General features: G+C 36.3%; 1 protein-coding gene across 6 annotated transcripts in view; it reads right to left on the reverse strand.

Moving 5' to 3' along the window:
• TJP1 (tight junction protein 1) overlaps positions 1-21678 on the reverse strand; it is a 248609-nt gene that overhangs the window by 80225 nt on the left and 146706 nt on the right. For all 6 annotated transcript variants that reach the window (XM_044230309.1, XM_044230308.1, XM_044230314.1 and 3 more), the window contains one exon: positions 2345-2401. In XM_044230309.1, coding sequence (XP_044086244.1) covers positions 2345-2401 — 57 coding nt within the window. The remainder of the gene's footprint in view (positions 1-2344; positions 2402-21678) is intronic.

Below are 21678 nucleotides of genomic sequence, written 5' to 3' on the forward strand. Positions count from 1 at the left end.
TTGGCGGTTTCCTATAAAGTTAAACATTCACTTACCATAAGACCCAGACCAAGACCATTCCTAAGTATTTACCCAGGAGAAATGAAAAGTATGTTTATACAAAAAACCATACACTAGAACAGAAATATTTATAATCACTATAAACTGCAAACAACCCAAATTATTCTACATTCATAAGGTGCCATGATACTCAAACAGTAAGTAGAAACTAAAAATAACAACAGAGAAACTATTGATACAAGCAACTTTATGGAGAAATCTCAAATGCATTAGGCTGAGAGTGTAAGAAACCAGTCTCAAAGGCTAAGTATTGTGTATACATACATACTGGATGAGTTCACTTACATGGTTGTGTGAGAGGTAAATGCATAGAACAGAAAACACACCAGTGGCTGCCAAGTGCTAGAGTGAGGGAACAAGGTTGACTAAAAATGGGTACAAGAGAAAGTTTCAGGTGATGGGACAGTTCTATACTTTAGTTGGGCTGGTGGTTACAGGACTATATGGATCTGTCAAACTCAGAACTGTAAACTAAGGATAAATTTTACTATATGCAAATTATACCAGTAAAAGCAATAAAGGTATTAAGAAAATAAATGTAATGTGGTAAAATACACAATACCAAATTATATTACAACCAATTAAACAATTATAAGGTATGAAGTTATTTTACAACATGTTTAAACTGATTTAAATATTCTACTATCTATTAGCACATTTCAGAGCTGGGCCATATTTTAGCCTTAAAAATTAAAAGTTAGGGTCATTATTACTTAACAGTTTCTTTTAACCACTGAGGTATACATAAAGAAAAAGTCAACTATATCTTATTTGAAATCACTGGGGTTTTTTGTTCTTTTTTAAAAGATTTTATTTATTTGAGAGAGCGTAAGGCATATAGCATAAGCATATAGCATAAGCAGGGGTGGGGGGTGTGTGTGTGCCAGGGGTGGAAAGGAAGAGGGAGGAACAGACTCCCCACCGAGCAGGGCTCAACCCCAGGATCCTGGGATCATCACTGTTTTTTAATAATTTATATTATATATATATATATAAAATATCTATATTAGATATATATATATATATATATAAAATATCTCTATCCCAGGATCCTGGGATCATCACTGTTTTTTAATAATTTATATTATATATATAAATTTATATAATAAATATATATATATTTTATATAAATATATATATATAATATCTAATAGATAATTTACCCATTATCTATTATATACAGATTCAAACATTCACAAGATAATCATGAGCGGAGTTCAGGAACATAATTTACCTACATCTTGTCACTTTCCTAGTAATGGACACAGCTGGTACAAACAGTACTGTGAAGTACTTAAATATTCTCTAATCTCAGGGTGCCTTGGTAGCTCAGTTCATTAAAGCAGCCAACTCCTGATTCAGCTCAGAATCATGATCTCAGAATCATGGGATGGAGGCCCATGTCAGGCTCTGTGCTAAGCATGGAGCATGCTGAAGAGTCCCTCTCTCCTTTTCCCTCCCCAACTCCCATTCATGCACGAAGTCGCATGTGCTCTTCTCTCTCAAAAACAAAAAAACAAACAAAAAATTTTCTAATCTCCTTCTATTCATTCTTTTTATTTTTCTTCCTTCTATTCATTCTTTAAGGGGAAGAGCAATCAGAAGAGTTAGCTCTCTCTTCAAAGACGGAAATGGGGAGAGTTAAGGGAGTGGTTACTTCACAGGTGCCATTAGCCCATTTTAAACCTGTGAAAATCCAGGCTTTAGTGGTGGGTTAGATCACTTGCCCATTCCTAAAGGAAAAGAGGAAGGACTAGGATTCAGATTCAGGACAGTCTCACTTCAGACAGAGCTCTTACTCTTACCTAGCTTACTATGCACTCTCTGTCCATCTGCAATTGCTTAAGCAACAGCTTGAGTCTACATGTTTCAAATCAAGAAGATCTTTTAAGATTTTATTGCTCACACAACCTGGTTTGATTTTAAACCCCAAGCCTAAAATACATGCGCATATACTCAGAAAGGTTGAAGCAGTTTACAATTCATAACAACATACAACATCTTTTATCTGATGGTTCATATTTTTTAAAGTCACTTAATATCATACTCGGGAATAAAAAAAGCAAACACACAAATAACCACCAAAAGGATGTATGAAAAAGTAATCATGTTCACTTTTAACCTTAATAAAGAATTTATTGCAACTCTAAATTTTAGACAAAGGAATATAGAAAACTTTTTCCCCTTTCTTCCAACTTCCTGACATCTGGCTTTCCTCTATTGTTTTCCAAAGCTGCCAGTATCCTGAGTTATACACAGATTATTTACTGCAACAGAAACTTACCCTGTGAAGTGTCACTGTGTGTTGTTCCCATATAGCTGTTTCCTCCATTGCTGTGTTCTGATAAAGGAAAAGAAAAACAAATCATTTATTTTTTAAGAAAATGTCTTTAATAAAGTGACAAAATCCAGCAATCTGCACACTGAAATACCACAATACATATATTAATATTGGATATTCTGAAAGTTCAATAATGATGGAAGGTTTTTTTGTTTGCTTTTGTTTTTGTTTTAAGAGACAGGAAACTACACAGGAACTTCCTTTGTTTTTAACTTAATTTGGACAGATGCTGCTCTATATTCATTTCATGCCAGCTGAAATCAGTATCCAATCTAATTCTGTAACTTTATACTTAACATCAGATAGAAAAGAAGTAAAGTTGGAATAGCACTATTTTAAAATATCTGATGACACACAAAACATTTTAAAAAGCATTCCTTACCACAGCACAAAGGAAGGAAAAGTCAAATACCTCTGAACTCAGTAATTATAAATATACATGTTACAGGAAACGAGATAAGACCATTAAATAGGTTTGAACATTGCTTGTTTTAAAATCACACAGTTAAGCACTACTGTTCCACCTAGTTTCAGTTTTGCTACAGAATTACTTTCTCAAGCTTTGCCTATAACCTAAGGAAAAAAGGTTTGTTCTAGTATATGTATCATGTACACACATGCATGCACATACAGGCAAAACAAAAAAAGCAAACAAATAACTACAAAATACCCCTTGATTAACCATAAAATTGTTAGAATGCCTGGTGCGACTCAGGAACTACTCAAACCACAATATAGTTCTCAATATAGTTCAGGTTCACCTCCTGTTAAGAACCTCTTTCTTGAGAGGAAATAAGTTACTATCGAAGGCATTAGCACTGAAGAATTTAAAAAAAATTTCTTAGAAACTGGGCTAAATGTTCTTAAATGTTTAAGTAATTGAGTCTCATTTCATGGAACTAGGGTACTAAAAATATACTATATTTACAAACAAGAGAGATTTAAAAAAAAAAATGGCCTTTCCAGGATTAACAAAAGGCAGGGTGGAAAAGGAAAATGCTGAGCAGGACATTCTCTAAACATCACAGGTTACCCACTGTTACAAACACTGATTTCACAAGTGAGATCTGTTTTCTATTACACTGCTGTCATTAGCATCGTGAGAATATGTCCATCAAGGTGCCATAGACCCATTTCTCCTTTCCCACAGCATCTTTAATCAAAGATTAATGCCACTTTAGAAGATGAACCCCTATAAAGAAAGCCTGCTTCCCTAAATTCAAAGCAACTAAATTAACTTTGCTGCCAGATGAGTAAGAGAGGGAGAGAAAGGATCTCTCTGTTCACTCCCATAGATAAGAACTACCAACCTTACCAGAGCTTTGTTTCAATCTTCCAATCAAATGCAGCAAAACCTCCCATTAATGAGACCTCTACTAGAAACAAAGCTGTTTTTTTTTTTTTTCTCCACAAAAACTGACCAGGATTTAATGTATTAAAAAAAACTCCTCCATCAATGTGAAGCGATGAAGAGTTAATTCTGCTAAACATCGAGAGTCCTACTAAAATATACATGATAAAAATATCTGCAATAATTGCCAGTTTGTCCAATCTTAGCCGACTTATTAAAAATGAGAACTGCTTGCATAGCTCTAAGCTCATCTTTTCTTGATCCACTTTAACCAGTGGCACTGCTTCATTGCCTTTTTAATCTCTTCCTTATCAGTGCAAAGGGAAAGTGATCAGACAAAAGGCAAGTACCTTGAAAGCACCCTCTTTGGTATGAAGCAGTTTATCATCCTCCATATGATTTTAACAACCAGTTTTCCATTTTGTAAATGAACACTAATCAAATGAGGAAATTAATTCAATGTTAAGGAGGGAAAAGCAGGTTATGAAAGGCTGATACACTGTTAACCCTATTTACGTTTAAACATGAGTAGTAAAAGGAAGGCTGCAAAAACACAAAATGTTAAAAATGATCATCTTCAAAGGGAAGGAATGATGAGTAACATTTTTTCATCAGGTATTTTATGTTTTTTGCTTTCCTCTCTTCACTCCTTATCAGAATATTTTATTTTAAACCACATTCACCAAATCCCCTTTGAAACTTTTATTGTTTAAAACTCTGTTATTAACTGTTTCAGGAAACCAAATAGTATTTAAGATTTTTTTTTATTGCTAATTATGCGAAGTATTTATTCTACTGCTGGTAAGGGATCTAATACATTAAGGTCTTAATGTACAAGCTTCAAAAGAAGTGCAGTAAGAGAAATTTATTGTTTGGGTAAGGGAGAAACAAAAAATACTAAAACAATTGTTCTCAGCATTCCAATCAAAACAGATATACGTCTCTTTGATGAAGGAATTAGAAAAAGTACACATCTCAACTACCTCAAAGGCTTCCCAAGAAAGGGTAATGTAATAGCTCATAGCTCACTTCTCTTTTAAAGCCAAACACAGCCTTATTAGCTTAATTTATCACAAGGGAAACTTATGTCATACAGGAAGGCAACAGAAAATGAAACATTAAAAAAGGAATTAGTTAGGCTCTTGACCAGCACATTAATCCAATTGAATCCATAATATCTTTGCCAATCCTATCACTTAAACCACAAAACAACAACAACAACAACAACAAAATGTCATCCCAGTTTAAATCATGAAGAAAGTCCTCCTTCTCTTCTCTAGCCTTTGGTTTCCTTCAGTGGCAGAAGCAGCAAAATTCTATCCATAGCTGTTTGTATAAACTATGCAGACCTTATGAGGAGTTCTGAATGAACAGAGAAGTGAACAGATGAACAAACAGATTTGTGATAATGCAAATACAGTAAAATATAATGGTAGACTCTTACTTGTCAATATTCAAGTATCCACTGTAAAATTCTTTCAACTCTGCTTTGTTCGAAAATGATCATCTCTCTCTCAAGTAAATAAAATCTTTAAAAAAAAGAAAATGACCATAATAAAATGGGGGTGGGGGGGTTTACAATAAATCACTCAGAAACTGAAGACTAAAACTGAAAGTTTTTATACTAATAAATCAAACACTATTTTCATAAGCACTGCAGAAAGAACAAATGTTCATTAATGACTGAGAACTTTGATACTTCAGAAAAGGGGAACAGAGGATCTCCTTTTGCAAGAATACCTATGAAAACCTTACATTTTCACTGTGATCCCTTTTGTACTTTTATCAAGCTCATCTATCACTTATTCAAATAAATGATTGTTAAAACTCAACATCCTTATTTTAAACTTGCTTCTCATTTCTTATTAAAAAGAAAAACAGTGAATAACTGCATAACTTGGACAAGGATCTGGTAAATCTATAGTCTCATTCCCCCAGGAAAAAGTGTTACTCTTTTAAGCACGATTCCAGCACTATTATTCCCTAGTAACCTGGAACAATGCTGTTGAAAACATACTGAGATCAGAGTCCAAATCTTTCATAGACAGGTGACCTTCATTGTCCTTACCTGTAAAATGAAAGAATTGGGTGAAATTATCTCAAGCAAAAGGTCCTTTCTGGCTCCAAAATTCGATTAGAATGTAATTCTAGTTACAGTCCAATTATAATTCCAATTTCAAACAAGTTGCATATTCAATAATTAGTAAGGTATTACAGGCATCAAGAGTGATTGCAATTCATGACTATTGGATTCCGAGTTCTACGTACATTTCTAAGTCAGCATCAACTGACTAGAATCACAATTTCTGAAGAAGCAAAAAGCTGCATTTCAGAATCTGCCAAGAGTTTGTTTGGTTTCTTTGTTCTAAGCTCCAGCTGGCAAAGACACTACTCAGATCACCAACTCTGAAGGGATTCCTGCCAAAACTTCAAATCCCAATTCTAGGCAGTTCTACTGTCCTTTAGGGCTGATTACAGATCAAATGCGGAAAAGGCAGGAGGACACAAGAACTAACAAAACAAGATGAACCTGTAACTGAAATAAAACCAAATCCAAAATAGAATAAAATAAGGCAACTATTCTACAAATGAAGGAAAATCTTAGCTCCTAAACATTATCTAGATATAGACCAAGATTCATAGTTAAATTTTACCATCTTACAGATGTTATTTTAAAAGCAACCCATTTATTTATTCACTCATTCATTCCACAAACATTTACCAGATATGCTAAGCATTGTGGAGGCCATTTCTCCATAAATGGCTCAAGGAGAAAGTTTATAACATTACATAAATGGTGTAGAAGAAAATGATTCTGCCTGTTGAAGATCAGACACAGAGTCCCAGAGAAAGCAATATTCAAGTTCAAGCTTGGAGATGACCAGTTAAAAGAACTGGAGAGCGATGTTTCAATGGAAACATCACATCAGCAAGGTTGTTGATGCTGCACATAAAGCTGCCTTTGAGATGGCGGAGTTGTACAATTTGTGGAAGAGGAAAGGGTAAAAAGAGAAGCTGCAAAACTGCCATTACAACAGGCCTTGTAATATAATGTTAAGGACTTAAAACTCAATGGGAAAACACGAAGAATTTCAGGCAATCACATGACATAGCCCGACCTCATTCTGAAGGCTGTTCTGCAGAAGATGGATCTGAGGCAGACCTGTCAGAAAATTTAAGTGGGAAGAGAGTAAGTTAAAGATGGCAAGAGGTTTCTGAATGGGGACGCTGAGTAAAAAGCAGGAAGAAAAGATTAAAATTCAGTTTAAGACATCCTCAATTGAAGGTGCCTATGGAACCATACAAGGAGAGACATAGGCAGTAGAGGGCTGGATATACAGGGCTGAAGATCAAGACTGAGATCTGGAGTAGATAAGGATCTAGAAGTAATCAACAAAGTAGTTTTGAACCCTCTCGAAAAGATCCAATTACCCAAAGGCTAAGATGACCCTGTGGATTACAAATATTTTAGGGGGAAAAAGGAAAAAAGGAAGAACCAAAGGAACCTGAAAAGGAAACCAGTGAGGATACAAAAAAATCAATGAGCCTAATCCAAAATAAAGTATAAAAATGGAAGACATCACAAAAGAATAAAATTTCCAGGGGCACCTGGGTGGCTCGGTCCTTAAGTGTCTGCCTCTGGTTCAGGTCATAATCCCAGCATCCTGAGATCAAGCCCCACATCCAGCTCCCTATTCAGCGGGGAGCCTGCTTCTCCCTCCCAAGCTCCCCCATGCTTGTGTTCCCTTCTCTTGCTATCTCTCAAATAAATAAAATCTTTAAAAAAAAAAAAATTCCACATATTTTATAAATTGTTGGACCTTTAAATATTAAATATATATATACTTATATGTATATATATAAATATATACCTAGACTCGTTTACTCAGTACTATCTCTTAAATGAGGCAGCATGCCGAACACTCTTCATAGCTTGTTGTCCTCCACTAGGAAAATCAAGTGGTGCTCTCTCTCTGGGGTCCTTGTGTGAGCAGAACTACTACACTGAATTATTTCTGAATTCTTCTGCTCTCTGGAGTGCTTTTGTTTTGTTTTGAGCGCTTTTCCACGCAAAATAAAATGCAATATTATCTACTGAGATCAAGGTTGATCCAGGAACTTAAAAGTACAACCTAAGTTTTAGTGAATAAAAACAGATGACCCCTGCCCTTCTTGACCTTTCAAGTATTCCATTTCAATTGTGATCACTGCTGTACAAATCAAGTACAAAGAAAAAGACTAGAGTACGCGTTAAAAGGTAGGGAAAATACAGATTTGGATTGACCTGAAGGGCTGCCATCAAAATGGAGATGTCCAAGAGCTAATAAAAAAAATAAATTTAAAGTCAAATGAAGAGAGGTCTTCGGAAACACTCAGGGATTCAACAAACTTCTCAAATACAAGTTAAGAACTCATTAAGCTTAAGAATTCAAATAATGATCAAAATAAGAGTGTAGCAACTGCAGGATGAGTGTAGCAACTGCAGGATGACAGTCTCAACAGAAAGTAAGTAAATTTAGTATCTAACACCACACTACAGTCAACATCAGTTAAAATTTCAACTACTTTATTCTGTCCACTCCTTGGTTGGCAATTTAGGAGACAAATGATGATAAATATGATTAGATAACATTAAAACACAAATTTATAAATAAATCACTCTATTTGCCACTGCCCTTGGGTCAATGTCTTTGAAAGGATATCAGCTTAACTAAATTACCATTATACGTACATTAAACATTGAGAAATTCTTATCAGGGACAGTTATAGACACTATAGAAAACTCTTGAGTGCTTTCCAGTTTTCAAAAGTAAACTATAATTAGGTTGAATCTTTCTTTTCTTTCTTTCTTCTCTCTTTTCCTTTTTTAGGTTGACATTTTGTAATGGCTTGAAGATGGATAAAAGACTTTTCAAATTCCAGATAGAAAAGGAAAAGGGGTTGGGGGTGGCAGGGATGACTGAGTGTATCTTTTTATGTAGCTCCAGCTCTCAGAACCACAATATTGTTTCACCAGATACATACAAACAAACAAACAAACAAACAAATACAAACATTAAAATAAAAGTATGGGGGTGGGGAGAGTACTCAAAATGGAATACAAACAGTAACAAAGAACCTAACTCTATTACAAATGAATAAGGTAACCAGATGAAGGTGGCAGGTAAAAAGAGAACTGTCACCAAAAAAAAAAAAAAAAAAAAAGTAACTAACTGGGGAAAACAGTATCCTGACTGAATGCTGGAAGGTCAAAGACAAGAAGAACACAAAGAAATTCTGTAGCTGAGTTAGAAGTCTTTCTCTCCTGGAAGTATGGGTATAAGTTTGAAACTATTTTGTATATATACTAGAAGTGAACCAAATAGTAAATACTCTATAAATAATGTGCACTGGGTTTCTACTGCTGAGAAAAGGAGGAAGGCTAAAATGAACTCCATGAGACTGGAATCTGAGGTTATTAGCATAAACCCATGGTTTTAGACATATATACAGATACATAACTATGTAGCTATGCAGAGATTATTATATACATGTCTGTTCTCTAGCTGTCTGCTGAAAAAGCCTGAAAGAAAGCAGGCCAAAAAAAAAAAAAAAAACCCCAACTACAATGAGCACAACTGTCATGGAGATCTCAATTTCTAAATACTATCCTCTAATAAAACCAACCAAGATTCCTTGGAAAATATGTAAGATAAACCAGGAATATCATGTGATACCAGAAATTAAGGGACTGCTCAAAAAAAAAAAAAGGGATGTTTGTCCAAAGAACATAGCAACCGACCTGAAGGAGTTCTAATGGCCAATGCAAGAATAACCTGAGCAGCAAATTAAATAATGATAGTATTAGATTTTAAACCAATGAATAGATATTCATGAGTCCATACCAATATAATCAAATAAATAAATGGGAAATGAACAGCACTCCTTTCTTTTCGATTAACAAATATGGAAAGAAAAAGGGAAATAAAATTACTATCAGGCAAACCCCACAAATGAGATAGGATGACAGATGAGATCCACCATAGATGCTAAAATTAGTGGGTGAAAAGTTTGAGAAGTAACAGGACTAGCACATCCTCAAATTATCTCCTCCAAAATATTTATCAATTATAAAAATATAGTAACTTTACAGTTGAAAAATGCCACCTTAAACAAGTGATTAAGGTAAATACAAATAATACAAATCAACATCATGAACCCCTTGATATCAATCTGAATACAGTCTGTAGCTTAATATTATTTAATCAATGTTAATTTATTATCCTTGGTAACTGTTCTGTGGTTATATAAAATGTTAAAGGGAATGTGATGAGGGAAACTAATATTTTTAAAACTTTCCTCTAAGTTCAAAATAAAGAAGTTTAAAAAAAAAAAGAATCTTCTAATATTTTTAAAACTTTCCTCTGAGTTCAAAATAAAGAAGTTTTAAAAAAAATCTTGATTTTTAAATAAGATACATAAAAAACCAGGATAAACAACAAAGCACTCAATGGAAAACAGACCAAATATGCAGACATAACAGATCACATTTCTTTAAAATCAGCCTTCTTACTTCACCTTAAACCCTAAAACTATTTCTTTTTTTAAAAGATTTATTTATTTAAGAGAGAAAGAGAGAGAGAGTCCGCATGTTGGGTGGGGGAGGGGTGCAGGGAGGGCGTAAGTGCTGGGGAGGGCAGAGGAAGAAAATCTTCAAGTAGATTTCCCACTGATCGCAGAGCCCCAAGCTGGACTGGATCTTACCACCCATGAGATCATGACCTGAGATGAAACTAAGAGTTGGATGCTTTTAGGCACCCTCCTAAAACTATTTTAAAAGAATCACAAAATATCTAAGGCACAAAAGGTGACAAGCTATGTTTCAACTGGTAAGCCTCCCTGAGACACACTGTTCAGGAAGCTCCCTCCTGCTTCTAAGACCAAGCATCTTGAGGATGAAAATCTTACCACTAATGTGGCAATAGTAATTGATCAAGGTTCAAACAACAGCAAGGAAGTAAATATACCAGCTTTAATGCAAGCCATCTAGGTAACACTTAGGACTTTTCCCATATACAACAAAGAGTAACATCACTAATTTTGATGTAAAACTGGGTTTTTAATGTAATGCTAATTGTGGATACATAAAAGCTTAATAAACTTGATCGTTGTCAAAAAATAAAAAACAGGGGCACCTGGGTGGCTCAGTGGGTTAAAGCCTCTGCCTTCGGCTCAGGTCATGGTCCCAGGGTCCTGGGATCGAGCCCCGCATCGGGCTCTCTGCTCGTTGGGGAGCCTGCTTCCTCCTCTCTCTCTGCCTGCCTCTCTGCCTACTTGTGATCTCTCTCTGTGTCAAATAAATAAATAAAATCTTTAAAAAAATAATTTAATTAAAAAATAATAAAATAAAATAAAAAACAACCTGCTAATATCTATATATCCAACATAGTCTTCATATCCAGAACACACAGAGAATTGCAATCAATAAAGACAGCCTAATAGAACTGATGTCTTAGAGGCTCAAGGAAGAAACGTCACAAAAGAAGTTATCAAAATGACCAATAAGCATGTAGGAAAAGTGCTATATTTCATTAATCAACAGAGGACTTCAAATTAAAAACACAATGAAATGCTACTAGACATTTATTTACACATGAGCTAATATGAAAAAGAAAATATGAAGTGTTAGTGAACAATCTAATCAGACCTCACTACTAATGGGAATGTAAACTGGTATAACTGCTTTGAAATCTGCCAATATGCAAAACACTATGATCACTTAACAAAAATGTGCACATTCACTACAAGAATATTCACAAAGGCACTATTCTGAATAACCAAAAGCCAAGAACAACCTAAATGCAATCAGTAATAAAATAGAAAACCACTGCACTCAGTGCAATATTACAGAGCCATGGAATGAATAAAGTACAACAAGCAATACGGATGATTCTCACAGTGTTGTTCAAGGAATAAAAGAAGCCAGACATTAAGAACACATACTGTATGTTTCCATATGAAAGTAATAACAGGTAAAAAAAACAAAACAAAACAAAACAAAACAACAACAAAAAAAGCCACTACAAAAGAAAAACAACCTTGGTGGGGGTGGGGGGGTGGGAACTAGCCCTATCAGTTAAAGATCTCTTAATTAAGACATACTATAAGGGTTCTATAAGGAGAAGTGTGATACTGATACATGATTAGAGAAACAGATCAGTGGAACACAATGGAAAATCCAGAAACAGACCACCAAAATAAATGACAAATCAGGATATGAGAAAGTTAACATCTCAGATTGCTGGTGTAAAGGATGTACTTGTTAATAAAATGGTGCTGGAACAACTAGTTAGTCATTTGGAAAAAACATAAAATTAGATCTATATTTCACCATGCACAAGAATGAACTCCAAAAGAATTATAGACCTAAATATAAAAATAGTATTCTACATAAATACTAGAAGAACACTCAAGTGAATTCCTCTTTGAAGTTTTGTTTTTTGTTTTTTGTGGTTTTTTTACAGAGAGAGAGCAGCAGCAGCAGCAGCTGAGGAAGAACGAGAAACAGACTCCCCATCTAGCAGGGAGCCTGATGTGGGACCTGATTTCATGACCCGAGATGAAGGTAGATACTTAACCAAATGAACCACCTGGGTGCCCCAAGTGAATTCCTCTTTAATAGTGACGTATCGAAAAGCTTTCTAACCATAACTCAGTCCTTAGGAAGTAAAATAAATCTGGGTACACAAAAAATAAAAAGTATCTGCATGACCAACACACACACAATACCATCAACAGTCTTTTTTTTTTTTTTAAGATTTTTTATTTATATATTTGACAGACAGAGATCACAAGTAGGCAGAGAGGCAGGCAGAGAGAAAGAGAGAGAGAGGGAGAGGAGGGAGCAGGCTCCCTGCAGAGCAGAGAGCCCGATGTGGGGCTTGATCCCAGGACCCTGGGACCATGACCTGAGCCGGAGGCAGAGGCTTTAACCCACTGAGCCACCCAGGCGCCCCACCATCAACAGTCTTAAGACAATGAACAACCTAGGAGAAAATACTAGCAAAATACACCACAAAGGGCTAATATGTCTAATATGTAAAGAAATAAACTACTGGGGAAAAAAGAAAAATTTTAAAAAGGAAACAAGAAAAATAGTTCACACGAAAAAAATATGAAAATGGCCCCGAATATTTCCAAAAATGTTCAAACTCACTCACAGAGGAATGGAAATCAAAATAACCCCAAGATACTATTTTTCACCTCTCAAACTGGCAAAATTTTAAAAGGATGATAACACAGTCTGTTCGCAAGACAGTTCCTCTCATAACTTTCTAATGGGAATACAAATTAGTACTGTCCTTTCTGGAGGGAACTTGGCAATACCTAACAAAACTAAACATGTATTTATCTTTTGACCCAGAGATTCTACTTCTAAGATAGATCTCCAGCAATGGAATATAAATACGTACAAGGTCATTCGTTGTAGAAATGTTGTAATTGCAAATACATACTGGCAACAACCTAAATGACCATATATGGGATAGTGGATGAAAAAATTATGGTACATCCGCAATAGGAGTATTATGCAGCTATAAAAAATGGTGATCTCTATGAAGTGATATGGAACAATTTGAAAGACATACCTTTAAGTGAATAAAGTACAAGAATACAGTATACTACCCTTCATGTAAGAAAGAAGGGAATATAAGATTATACCCAGGTACCAATTTCTCTGTGCAAAAGAAATACTGAAATGATAAACGAGAAACTAAAGAAATTACAAGGTAAGCAGGAAAGAGGTGGGAAGAAAAAGAAAATGGGTTGGGGTGGTAGGAATGAGGAAGAATTCACACCTCTGAGCATATATTTTTGTATGGCTTTCAACCATAATAATGTTTCAGATACCCCAAAATAATAAATAATCAAAATCAACCAGAAAGAGGTAGATGGTAATGGTGGTGATCTTGGAGGTGGGACCCAAAACAGAATACAAACACTTAACCAATAAACCTATTTCAAATGAATACCACAGCTGAAGAGGATGGGGAAGAAGAACATTAACCTAATGTGCCTGTCTAGATGTAACTGCTAGGAGGTCCCCGGAACAACATCACCACAATACCAATGGGCAGAGAGATCCTGGTTTCTAAACTCCATTCTCCAATTAAAGGATCAGGTCTCCTTGGATAAGAAAGTGAATCTAGGGTTAGGGCAGGGAAAATGAACCATGAACACCTGTACCAAGAAAATAAGAAGTGCTCAAAGTAGGAGTTCCAATGGCCAAAGCTGTAACACTGTGAGCAACAAAACTAACACTAATACTAATTGACTGTAATCCATGGAATAAATGATTTGTGAATGCATACAGATATAAATAATCAAATAAAGAAACGAAGAAGGGTTAGCTCTTCCTTACAGAGAAATTTTTTTTTTAACAAATGAAGAGAAAATAAAAGAAATAGACCAGATATACTTTCTCCTGACATGATGCACTGAGAAAGACAAGCCATTATGTCTGTGGGAGTCTTTTCAAAAACATATAATCTCAATCAAATCTTGAGACATCACACAAACCCAAACTGAAACATTCTAAAAAATGACCAGTGTTCACTCAAAGTGTCAAGGCTGTGAAAGACCAGGAAAGACAGAAACTGAAGGTACTATTACAGCTGCAATGGTAGTATTTTTGGTATATGTATGAAATAAAATGTTAAAATTAACTTCACTTCTCTTATTTTAACTTCTTGATGTGACTAATAAAAATTTTAAATTACAGGGCTCCCTGCTCTGCAGGGAGTCTGCTTCTCCCTCTGCTCTCTCCCCTCTCATGTTCTTAATAAATAAGTAAATCTTTTTTAAAAAATTTAAGTTACATGTGTAGCTCACATATTTCTAATAGAACTGGTCTGGCTCTAATCACCAATGAATGGGATATCCAAAGGGTGGAGAAATACTGCAACCACTGTGGGGAAGAAATTCTACAAGGACGAACAATCCTGTTCCTCACCACTAAAACTACCAGGGGGATGAGGAGGAGAGAGAGAGAGATGGGAGAACCTCACAGTCCTTTTTTTTTTTTTTTTTAAGATTTTATTTTTAAGCAATCTCCACACCTATCGTGGGACTTGAACTCACAACCCTGAGATCAGGAGCTGTATACTACAGCATCCAGGTGCCCCAGGGAATCTTACAGTCCAAGAGAATTAGGAGGTGCACCAAACAACCACACAGGAGGACCTTATCTGGATCCTGATTTTTTAAAAATATATTTAAAAAGCAAGTTCATACCTAAGACAACTGGAAACTTTACATTGACTAAACACCGAATTTTGGATTTAGAATTTATTTTTAAAGTGTGATAATGGTCATATCGTTCTTTTTTTAAAGAATTCTTATCTTTTAGAGATACTCAAATATTGGCAGATAAAAAAACAAGCCTGGTATTTCCTTCAAAATAAGGGTGGGAGCTAGGGTACAATGCATTCTAAGTATAGATAAAACTGATCACAATTTGTTAACTGTATCTGGTGATGGTAATGTGGGGCTTTTTATACTCTACACATACTTTTGTATGGATATGAAATACTTCCACTTTCAAAAAAAGGAAGAGGGGCGCCTGGGTGGCTCAGTGGGTTAAAGCCTCTGCCTTCAGCTCAGGTCATGATCTCACGGTCTTGGGATCGAGCCCCATATCAGGCTCTCTGCTCAGCAGGGAACCTGCTTCCTCCTCTCTCTCTGCCTGCCTCTCTGCCTACTTGTCATCTCTGTCTGTCAAATAAATAAATAAAATCTTTAAAAAAAAAAAAAAAGCCTCTGCCTTCGGCTCAGGTCATGATCCCGGCGTCCTGGGATCGAGCCCCACATCGGGATCTCTGCTCTGCGGAGAGCCTGTTTCCTCTTCTCTCTGCCTGCCTCCCTGCCTGCTTGTGATTTCTCTGTCAAATAAATAAATAAAATCTTAAAAAAAAAAAAAAAAAAAGGAAGGTATCTTGAGGGGATTAGGAAATTTTTTAAAAGTTTTTCTTTAAATTCCAATATAGTTAACATATTGTGTAATAATAGTTTCAGGTGGGGGTGCCTGTGTAGCTCAGCCTGTGAAGCATCTGCCTTCAACAAGACCATGACATCGGGATCTGGGATCGGGCCCCGCACTGGGCTCCCCACTCAGCCTGTAGCCTGCTTCTCCCTCTGCCTCTGCACTCCCCCCCCCTCACTGCCCCACTTATAGGCATACATTCTCTCCCCCTCTCTCAAATAAATGAATAAAATCTTTTTTAAAAAAATCAAAATAACTATTGAAAAATATTAGCTTCAGGTGTCAATATAGTGATTCAACACTTCCATACAACACCTGGTGCTCATCACAAATGCCCTTATTCCCCATCACTTATTTCATCCACCGCTACCCAAAACCGTCAGTTTGTTCTCTATAGGTAAGAGTCTGTTTCTTGGTTTCTCTCTGGCTCTCTCCCCACCCCACCTTCTGCTTGTTTTGTTTCTTAAATTCCATATGAGTGAAATCATGTATTTGTCTTTCTTTGACTGGTTTATTTCCCTTAGCATTATACTCTCTAACTCCATCCATGTCCTTGCAAATGATAACATTAACTTCTTTTTGATTGCTGAGTAATACTCCATTATATATGTCTCACATCTTTATCCAGTCATGAGATGATAGACACTTGGGTTGTTTCCATAATTTGGCTATTATTGATCATGCTGCTACAAACATTAGGGTGCACATATTCCCTGTGAATTAATATTTTTGCATACTTTGGGTAAATATCTAGAAGTGCAATTGCAGGATCTTAGGGTGGTTCTATTTTCTACTTCCTGAAAAACCTCCATACTGTTTTCTAGAGTGGCTGCACCAGTTTGCATTCAGACCAACAGTACAAGAGGGTTCTTCTTTCTTCACATCCTTGCCAACCTGTTGTTTCTTGTGTTCTTGATTTTACCCATTCTCACAGGTATGAAGTAATATCTCATCGTAGTTCTGATTTGCTTTTTCTTGAAGATTAGTAATGTTAAGCATCTTTTCATGTGTCTTTTGGCCATCTGTAGGTCTTCTTTGTGTTTTTTTTAAGTTTTGGGGTTTTTAAAAGATTTAATTAATTAATTTATTTATTTCTCAGAAAGAGAGAGAGAGGGAGAAAGCACAAGCAGGCAGAGTCAGAGAGAGAAGCAGGCTCCCTGCTGAGCAAGGAGCCTGATGCAAAACTCGATCCCAGGACCCTGGGATCATAACCTTAGCTGAAGGCAGCAGCTTAACCAACTGAGCCACCCAGGTGTCCCTTTTTTTAAGTTTTTATTTAAATTCCAACTAGTTAACGTAACAGTGTAGTATCAGTTTCAGGTACACAATATAGTGATCCAATACTTCCATACAACACCTGGTGCTCATCCAACCAGTGCGCTCCTTAATGAGGGGACCAGAAATTAATTACTAATACAGGAAAGACCCAAACAAAGAATGCTGCTACCAAGATGCCAGGCCAGTAAGTAAATTTTCAGCAACTCCCTCCCTTCAGAAAGGAAAAAAGCAGTTAGATCTGAAGATGTGCTGGTACATTTCGTTTCCAGGCTGCCTTTAATCTGGTCTATTACCAGTAAGCGAGTAACAGAGTATTTAAAAGACCACTCTAAATCTAGGAAGGACTTCGGATATTGATTAAATAACCAGCAGAAAGTAAACACAAGTTGCCGTAGTGTTACAAAGACAAAGTATACGGGCTTAAAGGAGAGTTCTGACCCAATTTGGGGGCTCAGGACATGGTTCTTGAGGAAAAGAACTGGAACGGATGCTTGGTGAATGAGGGATGAAGGTAGGGAAGCTTTCCAGGTGCAAGAGACCTTGGGTCGGAAAAGTCCTTCTTTCACTCAAATAATATTTAAGAGTTTATTATATCTTAGACGCTGTGTTAAGTTCTGTGTTTATTCTCATGGAGTTTACAGTCTGGTGGGAGGAAAAAAAAAATCACAACTTTATAATCACAGGCTTAAATACTACAAAGGAAAGAAAAACAGTGTCTTAAGAGAACTCAGAGAAACTTGGCAGGAAGTGCAACATCTACGAGGAACCAAAAAGGACAGCATAGTTTGAGAACATAGAGCAAGGAGGAGACAGATACAAGATGAGGCCAGAGGAATAGGCAGGGTTCAAATAATCCGGAAGGACCTTAACGACCATAGTATGGATTTTGGTCTTACTTCTAAAGGCAGTAAGAAGTCTATGAGTTTTAGGAAGAGATTGTGCTGGGGTGGGAAACTAATAAAACTTGGGTTTTGAAAAGAGTGAGAAAGAAGGGATATATTATACTTAGGCAGCTACTACAGGAATCCAGAGAGACTATAATGTGTATTATGTATATATATGTTGAGGGAGAGGAGGAGAGCTAGAAGGAATGCTAGAGAATACAGATGCAACAAGTGGAAAACTACGAAGTGCTCAGGAATTAAAAACAACGAAATTTGCTAATCACTCATTCACCATATTACGTAGATATTCAAACTGTGCACCGGATTTAGAATGGTCTATAATTTCTATTCTCCAATCCATCAGAATATAAAGATTGCATGCCTTACTTAATGCTATTATAATAAATTTTTTGAAAATCTCTCAGAGCCCATGGACTTCTCTGAAATCATAGCACATCCTGCTGGGCTGGGCAGACCACCTCTGTCTAGTATCAGATAATAAATATATACATACATAAATACACAGATTAAATGTTCATACACGGATGCACACACAGAAAACCCTAATTCCTGCATGGCTCTTCTCTGATATTAAGATGGGGGCACTTAAAATGTTTTCTTAAAAGATAACAGCCTGGGGCGCCTGGGTGGCTCAGTGGGTTAAGCCTCTGCCTTCAGCCCAGGTGATGATTTCAGGGTCCTGGGATCAAACCCCACATCGGGCTCTCTGCTTGGCGGGGAGCCTGCTTCCCCCACTCTCTCTGCCTGCTGCTCTGCCTAGTTGTGATCTCTCTCCCTCTGTCAAATAAATAAATAAAAATCTTTAAAAAAAAAAAAGATAACAGCTTAACATAATGGCTTACTATGTGCTGGGCACTGTGCAGCGTGCACAACCACCCTGAGATGGGTACTGTTGTCATTATCTGCATTTCATGGATGAGAAAACAGCTATCAAGTGGTAGACTCGAGATTCAGATTCCAGAGCCTAAACTCATATATAAAGCAACTTAGGGTTATTCAAGGATAACCTTTCCAGTCCTTATTTTACTTGGTCTCTCTCTACATAGGATCTGGCCACCTACCAGGTCTCTTGAAATTTTTTTTTTTTGCTGGCCTTTCCCTGTGCCACGACCCTCATACCACATTCAAATTAAGAACTGCTATTCATGAAAGGACCATTAAGAGAGAACCACCATTTTTGGAAAACAGATCTAAAATACATGTGATCAATTGACTTTTATTCAAAAAATATAAAGCAAATCAGTAAGAAAAAGTCCCACAGAAAAGTATACTTGAACAGGCAGACTATAAACATGAAAAGTTGCTCAATCTCACCTAGTCAAAGAAATACAAATTAAAACTACAATGAGACTATATGTACTAAAGACCCACCAGAAGGGCTAAAATTAAAGTTTCTAATAACACCAAGTACTGGTGAAAATGCAAAGCAAAAGGAACCCTCATTCACTGATGATGAAGATCATAAACTGGTACAACCTCTTTGGAAAAGATATTATTCAATTACTATTTCAATTACTAAAATTGAAGATACACTAAATAATCCAGCAGCAATTCCAACCTTAAATACGTATCTTAGAGAAATATATGTGTGTTCACCAAGAGAAATGTAGAAGTGTTTATGGAAGCATTACTCTTAACAGCCCAAATTAGGAAATAACCCAAATGTCCATCAATAGCAGAAGGAATAAACTGGTATATTCATGCAATAGAACACTATACAGCAATGAGGATGAATAAATTCATATACAACAATATATGAATCTTAAAAACATAAAGTCAGAACAGTGATGTGGGGGCGCCTGGCTGGCCCAGTGGGTTAAAGCCTCTGCCTTCGGCTCGGGTCATGATCTCAGGGTCCTGGGATCGAGCCCCATATGGGGCTCTCTGCCCGACAATGAAGCCTGCTTCCTCCTATCTCTCTCTGCCTGCCTCTGCCTACTTGTGATCTCTGTCTGTCAAATAAATAAATAAAATCTTAAAAAAACAAAAAAAAAACAGCGATGTGCCTTAGGCAGGTCACAACATATGGATCTTATGGTCAAGACAAGGGCTACCTTATGAGGGTAATACTGTTAGGAACAGGCAAGGCGGGAAGCTTCTGAGAAGCTGGCAATGTTTTATTCCTTGACCTGTATGGTGTTTACACGGGTGTTCACATTATAATAATTTATTAATGCACATGTGCTTTATAGACTTTCACATAGGTCCTATAACTCACAGCAAAAAGGCATAAAAAATGACATCAGCTGACAATATTTAAGTCAAGATAATTTACACAAAAATCCAGATTTACAACCTGTTTTAAAAAACTGGAAGATCTGGCCTGCCTTGCCTCCTTCTATGCCGACAATCAGCTGGAGCTGAGCAATACCTACTTCCTTCAGATCAGCTTGCATTTCTCTGACTGCCGCAGTGCCTTGTTGTCTCCCGGCTTTCATGATTCATGCTATCTACCTGGTCTAAAACCCACCTAACACCATTCCACACTCACCTCTGTGACACTCTTTTAGCACACACGAACTTATGTATAAGCATGTGCATGTATGAATTACAAAGCATATAAGCAAGATAAAGCATCAAGCAACCTCACATTTAAAATAGAAGTGATAGTAGTACCTAACAGAGTTGTTAAGATTAAATGAAATAATGCACACAAAAGACGTAACTGAGTACTTGTCACAGAATCAGTGCTCAATATTAGGGGGCTATTTATTATTGACACGCATTTCTCAAATTGACAATACATGTAAATCTACTTGCAGGGCTGCTGTCTTCTGGTTTTATAGACAACACAGCAGAAAAATAAGGGTTGGTATAAATTTGTTTGATCAGATACTTCAACACGTATCACTGTTAAAAACAACCAGTAAATAAATCTTCCAAAGTTCCTTTACATGACACTATGGAAAAGACTTCCTACAATTAGACTTTGAAAAGCAAGACTGTTTTACTTGTTCCGTCCAAAGCAAACCTGATTGTGGCTTTTATTGGCCTGATCAGAGTTAGGTAAACGGGTACCTACTAAAATATACTTTAAGAGGATGAATTTTTAAGATCTTAGTCATAAAATACCCTCAAAACTAAACTTTAGTTTTGACTTTTGACTTTTTGAGGTGAACATCATATGAATACCAAAAGCAGCTTTCTATATTTCACACAGTTGTTATACTCCAGCGACAGGCTAATCTAGGCTGATCTAATTCTTGTCCAAAGACAGGAATACAATATTTTTCTAAAAACAAAAACAAAAACAAACAAAAAAACCAACCAACCACAAAAATCTACTTCAAACTTTTTTTTTTTCCCTGAAGCCAGTTTGGTAGTTAAGTCCTTATACAATACCATGAATTTGATCCACGAATACAATGAAAACTAATGAACTAGTTATCCACATCTCACAAAAGTAATGCTGAGCAAAAGAAGCCATACACAACAGAAGCCACACTGGAAGATTCTGTTTGTGTAAAGCTCACAGGCAAACTACAGTGTTCAAGGAATGCATAATTAAGTGGTAGATTATAAAGAAAAGCTAGAAAATGAGTACCACAGAAGACAAGATAGTTATAATCTTTGGAAGAAAGAGGCTATGATCCAGAAATGGCACGTTAGGAATTCTAGAACTTATCATCATGTACAGTATTTTCTTTGTTGCTCTCCGCTCACACCGTTAAAATGCTCTATAAATACAGAGATATGTTCAATGTTCTATCTCAAGCATCTTCAA

This window comes from Neovison vison, chromosome 13, assembly GCF_020171115.1.
Source record: "Neovison vison isolate M4711 chromosome 13, ASM_NN_V1, whole genome shotgun sequence".
Taxonomy (NCBI): Eukaryota; Metazoa; Chordata; class Mammalia; order Carnivora; family Mustelidae; genus Neogale; species Neogale vison.